At 40.2% G+C, this 11,971-nt stretch overlaps 1 protein-coding gene across 3 annotated transcripts in view; it reads left to right on the top strand.

Moving 5' to 3' along the window:
* Nucleotides 1-569: 569 nt before the first annotated feature.
* CDK17 (cyclin dependent kinase 17) overlaps nt 570-11,971 on the top strand; it is a 110,287-nt gene continuing 98,885 nt past the window's right edge. The window contains exon 1 of one of the 3 annotated variants that reach the window (XM_059186578.1): nt 570-698. Coding sequence is in view for 2 of the 3 variants with exons in the window: in XM_059186576.1 (XP_059042559.1) it covers nt 1,345-1,552 (208 nt within the window). In the remaining variant the exon portion in view is untranslated. Of the gene's footprint in view, nt 699-1,134; nt 1,553-11,971 lie in introns of those variants that run through there. The other 2 variants (XM_059186576.1, XM_059186575.1) reach the window with 2 other exon arrangements.

Below are 11,971 nucleotides of genomic sequence, written 5' to 3'. Positions count from 1 at the left end.
GGGCCCCCACCTCGGGGCGGGGGGTTTCCCGGGGATACCCCGCCCCGCCCTCTAGGCCCCGCCCCTGGACCGCCAGCTCCGCCCCACTGCCGCGGCCAGCAGGGGTCGCGCTGCCCGCGGCGAGCTGCTCAGGCGCGGGTGGGGAAAGCTCCCGCGGCGGGTCGCTCTTCTCAGCTGCTGCTGGTTGGATCGTTTCAATCTAAGTCTTTTTTTCTCGCTCGCTCGCTCTCCTCCGGGGAACAGGCGGAGGCGTCCATCCGCAGCCGCCGAGTGAGAAGACGACGCACACGCAGAGAACGAAAGCGGCCGCCCGCCGTCTCCTGAGCTCCTCACGGTCCGGCCGCAGCGAAGAAGGAGCCCTATTCCGGGCGGGCCGCCTCAGCCGGGCGTCGGCACCTCCCTGCCAGCCGCGCTCCCGCCCGGGCTCCTCCGAGGGGATTAGTGGGCTGCCCGCGCGGCTCGGCGGCCCGGGAGCCATGTTGTCCGGGGGGCTTGGCAACGCGTGAGGGACCCGCGGCCCCTCCCGAAGGCTCCGGACCCTAGGCGAGAGCCGGAAGGCGGCTGCGGAGGCCTGCGCCTCGGAGGCGCCTTGGGTCCGCCAGCCGCTGGGACCCGGACCTGCATCCGGTCGCCGCGGGCGTCGGCGGAGCCGCTCACCCTCAGCGCCTCGCCTCGCGACGCGGCCCCCGCACTTGCTGGTGAGTTGGCGGCTGGCGACCGCGCGGGACTGTCCGGCGGACCCTGAGCCAAGGGGGCGGGAGGGTGCTTGGGACGGAGGGCTGGGGCGGGCGCCGGAGGCTCAGGCCCGGCCGGGAAGTTGAGAGAGGGAGGCGCGGCCAGCGGAGCTCGCGAGTGCCTGTCGTCCCTCTGGTCCAGCGCGGACCCGGGTCGCCGAGGCATTTCCGGGGGTGGGGTGGGGTGGGGTATCCGACGGGCTCCTTCGCGGGAGGCGCCTGCAGTCGCCGCCACCCCCGGTGCGTGCTGCCCATTTGGTCTCCGGGGGAGGCCGGTCTCCCCGTGAGGCCCCGGAGGGAAGAGGCAGAAAGTCCCCCGAGACACAAAGATTCCCCTCGGCGGGGGAGGAGCCGCAGGCGCGGGCGGCTGAGGGGAAGGAAGGGCGCGAGTCCGCGGGAGGTGGGCGAGGAGGCGGTGGCGGCCGCGGCGCGTCCTGCTCCTTGGAGACACCGGGAGTGTGAGCGGGTGGCGAGCGCGGAGGAGGAGGAGGAGCCCTCGCGTGGGGCGCCGGCCCAGACAAAGATCACCGCAGCCTCCCGCTGGCGGGTCACACCCCTGAGTGCTGGTCAAGGGCTGAGGTGGAGGGAGTGTGGGAAACCCGAAGAACCGATGGGGAGGAGGAAGATGGGGACCTGCCAAGGATTGTCGTCTCCGATGCAGTTGCTTTTCTCAGCATTTTTGTGCCCAACGCTTGTGCTCCCCAACTCAGCTGGAGGGCTCCAGATTCCCTGCCTCCTGTCACCCCCTCACTGCCACATTGACTCCCTTGTGGTTTTCCTTTCATTCTCCCCCCTACTTTTCACCCACTCGTTTTCGGGTAAGCGGTATTTTGCCTTCAGCTTGGGGGAACGTTTGCTAATGACAGGATGCCTGAGCTTGTTCTGACCCTGAACTGCCTTGAACTCCTCTCTCTTCCTCCCACCCTTTCCTTTCTGGGATCTCACAGTGTCACATGGCCACTAACAATTAGCTTTTCTTCAAAAATGGCAAAAGCAAAGCTGCAAACCGTGGCGCTCCTTCTTGATATTGATTCGTCCACTAAAGACACGTCGTTGGTTATGCTTTATCACCTCTTAGCCAATCTTTCTAGGTAACAAAAGTGGCAAATTTTGTTTCGAGTTTTGGCTCTTCCTAGGGTCAGCAGTGTGTTCCTGGCAGCCAGACCTTCTGTCACTTATCAGGAAATGCTCGACTTACAGACAGTTCTTTCCTCAAACTTTGCGGATTCTTTCTTGAGTCTTTGTTGCGGGATTTCTTTTAAAAGGCGCTTGTGGAAGGTCAGAGTAACAAATACGGAGTTACTGTATTTTAGACCTGTTAACCACTGAGCAGCAGAAAATGAATGGGATTTTAAGATCTTTGATGCCTTGAGTCAACAAAAGCCTCCGTTGAAGCTAGAAATAAGGTTCAGTCTAAAATTTTAAGAAAAAAATCGGCTAGCAGTAGTATCATTGGTTTTTTGTTGTTAATGAAATCATATCAGTCTTTGTAATTCTAACATCTGCATACTTCCATAAACAATGGTTGTAACAAAAGAAAAATGGCTATAATTGAGGAATAGGCTTTTTATGACAGAGAATTTTGGAGTATAAAAACGTTATTCTTTTATCTGGTGAACTGTCTCACCACCCAGAAATACTGGGTGGACTTTGAATGCTGGACTTCAAGGAAAATAGTTAAGTCTTTGAATTTAAGCTATTTTAAAATATAATTTTTTACCCCAAAAATAGACATTGAATTATGAATGGAAAGAAATTAAAAGTACAGCCCGTTTGATATAGCAAAGTTACTACTGATACCATTCTAAGAACCGTCATATCTTGCTGCCATTAAAAATGTTAATGCTGTAAAGATTGTGAAAGGGATTTTAGTCTAGGGACAAGTCTCTGAATTGTGGGACTCCCTCCCCCACCCACACCACTTCTCAGGTATCTTTGTGAAATTAACAGGTCATATCATTAGTAATCAGTGTTTTATATAAGTTATCAAATGGCCAGAATGAAGAAGGTACATTGTTTTTTTCCCCCTACATATTTATTAGTATTTAATTAGATTATTGAAGTTTAATTCTTGGAAGGAAGTCCAGAAAGTTACCGAAGATTTCTGAGTGGTGAGATCTGTGGATGAATAAAAATACGGTTCTCTGTTTTCTAAATTTTTACTTTCATTTTGCAATCAGAAAAAAAAGTATGAAATATGAAACCTTGTTAATAACCCAATTTTCCTATTACTAGAAGAAGCTTCTATAAAATGATTTATTTTCATCCTTGAAACTAAGAAAGTCACTTGCAGGTGTTAGTTATTTGAAATGTGCAGGTTGTTAGATGTGCTCTGGTTACCTGAAGGGGGAGAAAAGATAGTCAGGAAAGACGAAATTGGAATAATTGATTCAGTGTATGGTAGTGATCCAATATATGGTGGTAGCTTTGTACACTGGTAATCTTGTTCTAATAAGTCATTGGTTTTACAAAAAATAGAAAAAATAAATTTTATTTTCTGTAGTGCAGAATAGTTGTTGACTAAACAGATCTTAATGTATATAGTTTTCAGATATTGCTCCAGTCCTGTGATTATGGAGGAAAGAGATGGCATATAAAATAATTTACTCTGTTGAGGCTTTTGTTTTTCCTGTTATTTTCAGAAATATTTTTCTCCTTTCTCTTTATTTGTGAAATAGTACTAAACAACTGCAACTCTTGTGAATAGTAGAGATTATAATGGCAATGAGAAAGATGTTCATAAGTGAAGATGATTTCCTTTAATATTAGGAAAAATTATGTGAACACAAAATTTTTCCCTGGTGTTTTCTTGGTTATTGTCTAATAGTGCTGAATATTTATAAGACATTACATTTTGATCTTTATTACTGTTCTCTAATCTTTATAAAAATTGCAGCATCATGTCATGGCGCCTTTTTTTTTTAAATAGCTTTTATACTTCCATGGAGGATAATTACTTAGCGAATGTGTTGCTGTGTTGTAGAAAAAGAAAATTATATGTTAAATTCAGTTTATAAAAATATTCATTGGAGTATTTTATCTATTTTAAAAATTGTCTCCTTTATATAATGTGAAGAAAGACTAGTTTTGGGTTCTTTGAATTTTGAATGTGTAATTTTTGCTTAAATTTTTAAATGGGAAACTTATTTAAAATATACTTTATAAATCGATTATGGCATTTTGTGTTTTAAATGACAGATAAAATAATAGGTTTATGGCCTTTAAAATTAAACTTTATGTAGTATTTATGAGGTTAAAAAATTGCCCAAATAGGAAACTTGGTATAGTTGACTGGCATTCAACCTACAGTCTTGGCAATTTTTCGGAACTGGCGGCAGCAGTGGCGGGGTGGGGGTAGGGGGAGAGGACCTTTTTAAAAAAAAATTTTGTGAGATATTTACAATATTAAGCCAAGAATTGTTACTGTCATTAGTGGATTCTTTGTCATTATTTTGTTCCCAACCTTTTTAGTTGACAGTCTTTAATATCTGCAAAATTTGACCTGGAAAGAGTAATTGCCAGGGGCCAGGAAATCGTATTGAATATATCTGAGTGTGGCTTACCTTTCATGGCCTGTTTCCTCTCTGATGGCCAACTTGGAAAACCCATAAATACCTACCAATAACTCTAATGGGGGTTGCCTCCTATAAATAATAATTCTGCAGTAACATAATACTGTGTGTGAGGAGGTAGATTTACAAATCCTTGGCATATTGGGAAGAATGAAAATTATCTTGCTTCCCAAAGTCTCCTTTTGAAATTATTTTTTGATATAAACATGTGAAAGAAATTAAACTTCTTTTGCTAGGTACCATGCCAGGTGTTAATTTGTTAAATCCCCGTAGTAAACCCATCCTATATGAGTACTGTGCCTGTTTTTCAAATAAAGACACAGATGCATTAGATTAATTGTCTCTTAGGTTCTACCTCTTTGGTGAAGCTGAGGTTCCAGTTCCAGTGTTCAGACGGCTTTATTACAATGTTTCCATGGGGATGTGATGTTAAAAAGTTCTTTTTAAGTGTCTACTGTAGCAAGAACTAAAGTGGTAAATTAAAAAGCTCATCAAAATTTGATTTAAATTCCATTGAATTAATTTCACTACACACAAAAAAATTGATCTAAACAAAATGTATAAGAGGACATATTTATAGCTCAAAATTAATTAAAGGTACTAAAATGATACTGAAAATGTTTGTAGATTTATTTTTAATCACGGATTTATCAGTTAGTTGTTGAGCACAAAGTAAAATGAATATAGGTATTGAAAAACAAAAATAATTATATTGCATATTTACTTTCATTTTTACTTTTATGTTTACTTACTGATTTTGATTTTATATATGTTAAAATTAGTTTGCATTACGCATATGCCACAAAAAAGACAGTCCAGATGCATGCTGCATAGGTTGCTTCAGTATTAGGTAAGAATTTTGTCTTAAGGTAGATAAAATTTCTGTCTATATGTGTACACATATAATTACCTATTGGTTTTTGGTTTTGGTATTGTTTAAGGACAGCATAAATTTTGATCTTGTGTTTTTAATTTCCACATCTTGTGTATTTTATTTCTACATCTTTACTTCTAATCCAGACCTTTTCTTTCCTAGCTACCTCCCAGATATTGCTTCTTAATTTTTTATTGATAGGTAGCTGTATATCACCAAAAATGGAAATATTAGATTATATTACACATTTTTGGCAATAAGTTTTTACACTGAAAGCCAACCCTTATAATGAAAATATTGCAAATTAGTATTGTTGATATATATATCCTATTTCTTACTCCATTTGAAGAATAGAAAATGTTATTGACTTGACCTAAAGGTAGTCTGTTAAAGTGGGAAAAAAAAAGATTTGCTTTGGTCTGTTGTCATAAAAGTTAATTGTCAGCATTTTTTTTTTTTAAGATTTTATTTATTTATTTGACAGAGATCACAAGTAGGCAGAGAGGCAGGCAGGGAGAGAAGAGGAAGGAAGCAGGCTCCTTGCCTATCAGAGAGCCCGCTGTGGGGCTCAGTCCCAGGACCCTGAGATCATGACCTGAGCCAAAGGCAGAGGCTTACCCCACTGAGCCACCCAGGCGCTCTGTTTCTTTAGCTTATTTAGCGTAAGCTCTATACCCAACATGGGGCTGGAACTCAACAACCATGAGCTCGAGTCACATATTCACCAACTGATCCATCCTTGTGTCCCTTGTCAGCCTTAACATAACATATCCTTGTTTCTTTTTATGCACTTGTTAGTGTAAATACTTCAAGAATACTCTAAATTTTATATGCATATTTGTAAAAAGTGGGGAAAGGACCCAAGAATAATTTCACTATATTCTGGGTTAGTTACTAACTCATTTTGGTCTTTTCAAACATGTATTTAGTCCTTCTGTTCTTATAATTGATGGTTAATCTTTGTTAATAGTGCGAGTTAATGTTAAAGGTTGGTAAAAATTAATATTTATGAAAAATCAGGTAACAATGTTGAAGCTCTTATTACTCCAAATTTAGAGGCATTATCCTTTAAGTTATCTAATATTTTAAAAAAATAAGCTAATGTGTACTTTTAAGTATGTTTAAAATAAATCTTTTTCATAATTCCAGATTTTAATTAATTAATTTTTTAAAGGTTTTATTTATTTATCTGGTAGAGAGAGATACAGCAAGAGAGGGCATACAAGCAGGGGGAGTGGGAGAGAGAGAAGCAGGGTTCTTGCTGAGCAGGGATCTCAACATGGGGCTTGATCCCAGGACCCTGGGATCATGACCTGAGCTGAAGGCATATGCTTAACGACTGAGTGACCCAGGTGCCACCATAATTCCAGATTTTGATGTTTTATTGTATTGCTATTTCTGGTGGGAAGGAAGCCTTTTGTCAAATTTTGAAAAAATTTTGGATTCCTTGAGTAGACTTTAGCCCCTTGAGCCAGTCTTAATGGAAAAAAAATTTTTTTTGAGAGAGTGAGGAGGGAGAGAGGTTGAGGGGGGTGGTGCTGAGGGAGAGGAAGAGAGAGAATCCCAAGCAAGGTCCATGCTCATCACAGAGCCCTAAGAGTCCCACGTGGGGCTCCATCCCACCACCCTGAGATCACAACCTGAGTTGAAATCAAGAGTCCATTGCTTGGGCGCCTGGGTGGCTCAGTGGGTTAAGCCGCTGCCTTCGGCTCAGGTCATGATCTCAGGGTTCTGGGATGGAGTCCCACATCGGGCTCTCTGCTCAGCAGGGAGCCTGCTTCCTCCTCTCTCCCTGCCTTGCCTCTCCATCTACTTGTGATCTCTCTCTGTCAAATAAATAAATAAAATCTTTAAAAAAAAAAAAAAAAGTCCATTGCTTAACAGACTGAACCACCCAGGCACCCTTTATTTATTTATTTATTTTTAATTTTTTAATATTTTAATTAACATATAATGTATTATTAGTCCCAGGGGTACAGGTCTGTGAATTGCCAGGTTTACACACTTCACAGCACTCCCCTTCCCCAGTGTCCATAACCCAGCCACCCTCTTCCTGCCCCCCTCCCCCTGGCAACCCTCAGTTTGTTTTGTGAGATTAAGGGTCTCTTGTGGTTTGTCTCCCTCCTGGTCCCATCTTGTTCCACTTACTCCCTTCCTACCCTCCCCAGGCCTCCACTTTGCCTCTCAGCTTCCTCGTATCCGGGAGATCATATGATAATTGTCTTTCTCTGATTGACTTACTTCGCTAAGCATCATACCCTCTAGTTCCATCCATGTCATCGCAAATGGCAAGATTTCATTTCTTTTGATGACTGCATAGTTTTCCATTGTGTGTGTGTATATATATGCCACATCTTTATCCATTCATCTCTTGATGGACGTCTAGGTTCTTTCCGTAGTTTGGCTATTGTGGACATTTGGGTGCATGTGCCCCTTTGGATCACTACATTTGTATCTTTAGGGTAAATACCCAGTAGTGTGATTACTGGGTCATAGGGTAGCTCTATTTTCAACTTTTTGAGGAACCTCCATGCTGTTTTCCAGAGTGGTTGCACCAGCTTGCATTTCCACCAACAGTGTAGGAGGGTTCCCCTTTCTCTGCATCCTTGCCAGCATCTGTCATTTCCTGACTTGTTAATTTTAGCCATTCTGACTGGTGTGAGGTGGTATCTCTTTGTGGTAATTTTCCTGATCAGGCACCCTTTATTGAAATATTTTTAAGAAATTATCCTTTATGATTTCATTGTATGTAATACATTTTGTTTTTTCAGTTCAGCGGTATGTATAATCAGTATTTTAAAGCATTTGTTGTGACGTAGGCATTGTGCTAGTCAGTTGTATATGGTATACAATGAGGTGGTATTGTGAGGTAGTATTGTAACATGGGAAATACCAGCAACACTAATTGAATGTTCTGTTCTTGGCCCTGTTCTCATGTTTTACATGTTTCCTGGGCAATCTTATCTATTTTTAGTGCTTTTTTTCTTACTACCTATATGTTGAGGATTTCCACATCTTTTCTTCTAATCCAGACCTCTTCCTTCCTAGCTACTTCCCAGATACTGCCTCTTAGTGCTCCTTTACCAGAACTGAACTTTTTTTAACCCATGCCTCTATTCTCAGCCAACACTAATGCTCCACATGAGCCTAGTTATTAAAGCCAAAACCTTTGGCAGATTATTTTTTCTATTCTCTCCTCCCCTTAGTCCAGTCACACCAAATTTTTTAAATTTTATTTCCTAAATATCTTTTAGATTTATCTTTTCCTGTTGTTACTTTCATATGTTGGGTTTTGGAATGCTTTATCTGAATTATGATGTCTAATTTCGCCCGTAACAGTGGAGTCATACCTCTTTTGCAGTAGATTTTTTTGCTCATAAATTTTTTTTTAATTAAAAAAATTTTTTTAAAAGTAAGCTCTAATGCCCACAGTAGGGCCTGAGGTCAAGAGTTGCATACTCTCCTGACCAGGAGCCCCTGTCCATAAATTCTTGAGCATAGGTTTTCCCCTTCTTTCTCCAGATACTCTTATTTCATTTCTGTTCTCCTATAATCCCTTTTCTTCCCAAGAAACTATAAAATGGTTGACACATTTTTTATTTTATGTAGAATTTTTTGGAAAAAAAAATCTGAATTCTCATTTTTATTATATAAAGTTAGAATTGGTTATATGTGTTGTTTTTTTTTTTTTATAAAGAAACTACTTCCATTGTAATTAATAACCATGTGATCTTGAGCTAGTTACTTAAACTCTTTAGGGTCAGTTTCTTCTATAAAATTGGGAAGTGGCAGAACCTTCTTCATGGGGTTGTGGGAATTAAATGATATGTATAAAGCACTTTGCAAAGAACCTTGCAGTTAGCACTCCCAAGTAGCAATTTTTTAAAATCTTACTCTTTGATATAATAGGAAGAATTATTGGTAATGGCACTAGACATCTTTTGCTGATTATCCCTTCAAGTTGATTCCTTCAGGTTAAATAAGTGATTCAGAAGGACAGTTGAATCAAAATAATCTCTTTGACTTTTAAAACTATATGTACCTATTGGATTTTCTCATATACCTGCCTTCTCCCACCTAATTTGAGAATCAGTGTTACTAATCAGAGTGTGTTGCATGCTTTAGGTACGTTGTGGGGAGGATACTGTAGACTACTGGACCAAATAATGTAGGATATTCATTGTTTTTTTATCTAATGCCCATTAGGAATAATGGCTATTACAGTCTTCCTAATAAGCATATTAATAAGCTTTTTTTTAGGACCAACCAAATTTTTCTTGTAACTGTTTGCCCTATGTCCCTTCTTCAAACCTGTGCTATTCTGCTTGTTTGACATCTTAACAGTCTAGACAGTATTTGTTTTTCTTGTAGATGACTTTTATGTGTGACTCAGGTATTCTGAAGTCAGAATAACTGGTCATATAGCTTATCCATCAAACAAAGAAAATGGTTTTGCCTTTTTTTTTTTTTTTTTGTGATGAAGTTTGCTTGGGTGTATACTATTTTTTTTTTAAAGATTTTATTTATTTTATTTGACAGAGATTACAAGTAGGCATAGAGGCAGGCAGAGAGAGAGAGAGAGGAGGAAGCGATGCGGGGCTCGATCCCAGGACTCGGGGATCATGACCTGAGCTGAAGGTAGAGGCTTTAACCCACTGAGCCATCCAGGCGCTCCGGGTGTATAGTATTTATTGTTTTAGGTTTTTATTATCTTTTGTTCTTCAAGGTCATTGGCCTTAACTTGAACTTCAGAAGCACTCTTGTGATTTAAAAAAATAAACAAAAAACGACTTGATGCCTGTGTGTGTGTGTATGTGTTGTAAAATCTGAAGCTCTGTCCCAGAACAACTGAAGTGGAATCTCTGAGCTTGGTTTTTAAATTACTTATTTAAATTACTTATTTCTCTTTTTTCTTACTTTTTTCTCTTTTTATTCTTTATTGAATTTTGTAGTTTTATCATGTTTTGAAGGGTTTCTTTATGTATAAAAGTCTTATCTTCCAGTTATTTTATTTATATTTTATCTTTTTAGTGAGTATCTTTTTTAGTTTTGTTAAAAGGTAAACTGAGGCATGTTAAAATTTTTCAGAGTTTAATGAGCATATATGTTGACTGAATTGTGGAGCATCAAGCCAAAGGTTTTTACCTGTCCACCTAGGGTCGGTGGGAAAGGGGGGAGGTTCTTTTAGAGAAGACAGAGAAACAAAGGGAATTATTTTATTGGTGATAGTTTAAGCAGTTGTCTTATTGGAAAGCCTAGAGGGCTGTTTGTGATTGGTTGTTCTTAAGTTTTATTTTCTCAGATTCTTGTGCAGTGACTCTGACTTAGGTTTTGGTTTGCTTACCTAGGGTACCAAGGCATTGGACTCACTTTAGTCTAATGGCCTTATTTAATTACTTTAACAACTTGAGTGTCTTTACTGCTTTCTATCTGGATTTTATTTGTGAGAGAGGGAGAGACAAGAGAGAGCACAAGCAGGGACAGGGCAGAGGGAGAGGGAAAAGCAGATCCCCACTGAGCCGGGAGCCCAACATGGGGCTCCATCCCAGGACCCTGGGTTTGTGATCTGAGCTGAAGGCAGATGCTTAACTGACTGAGCCACCCAGGCGCCCCTCAATTACTGTTTTTGAAAATTATTTGTTAAATATTAGTAGAAAGTAGGGCATAATCTTAATTTCCTAGCAGTGGTTATCATCTTCAAATATTCCCTTTGTCTTTTTTCATATGTAGAGTTTAATATTTTTGTTTAAGATCCTTTTTAAAAGTTTTTTTTAAGTTCCCAAATAATTCTTAAGGCTATCATTTTCGGTGGTTATAGCAATCTATCAAAAGAAGTTTAACTGTTTCATAGTGGTTGGTAATTAACATACTGCTTTTCATTTTTCATTATTTTAAATTGTGCTGGGACAGGCTATAGCATGTGACCACATCATCCTTTCACCCTCATTTTACATTTCCTTAGGGTAGCTAGATATTCAGAAGTGAAATTCTCACATCAAACCTGTGAACCTTTTCAGGTAATGCTTGTTGTGGCAGTGCCACTAGTAATGTGCCACATCTACTTAGGAGGTAATGATTGCCATTCCCTGAACATTGACAGCTTCATTTTTCATTATTTTATGATACCATTTTTTAAAATATCGTATTGCTATGTATACTTTTTTCCCCTTAATTTGAAATAATTTGTTTTTGTTGTCCATCTGTTCTTATTCTAGCTTCAGCTTATTTATCACTGCTATGTAATATATCTTAATATCTGGTATGGCAAAACAGTTTTTCCTCTAAATAATTTTGATATTCTATATCTATTTTTATTCTACTTTTATTTATTTTTAAGCAGCAGGCAAAAAAGATGTAGAATAGGTGTCTCCATTTTTTTCTTTCAAGCTGGTCTCCAACTATAAAACTTAATCCTAGATATGTCAGTACATCTGTAAGAGTTGCATCAGGAATCAGGGTAGACTTCCATATCCTCATTGTCCAGGTTCTACCATGTAAAGAGCATCTCAGTAAAAATTAGGTAACCTATGATTTTATCCATTTATTCATGCTGTCACCAAAGATGATTTATGATTTATTTATTTGAGAGGGTGCATGAGGGAGGAGGGAGAATCTCAGACTCCCTGCTGAGCACAGAACCCAATTGGAGGCTCAGTCTCACAACCCTGAGACTATGACCTGAGCTGAAATCAGGAGTCGGACACTTAATTGACTGAGCCACCCAGGCATCCCATCAGTTGTCCTGAAGAGAAGGAAGGAATGACATTCAGCCAATGGTATTAGGTAGATTT

Source organism: Mustela lutreola, chromosome 8 (assembly GCF_030435805.1).
Source record: "Mustela lutreola isolate mMusLut2 chromosome 8, mMusLut2.pri, whole genome shotgun sequence".
Taxonomy (NCBI): Eukaryota; Metazoa; Chordata; class Mammalia; order Carnivora; family Mustelidae; genus Mustela; species Mustela lutreola.
This window is presented reverse-complemented; position numbering and strand designations above follow the sequence as displayed.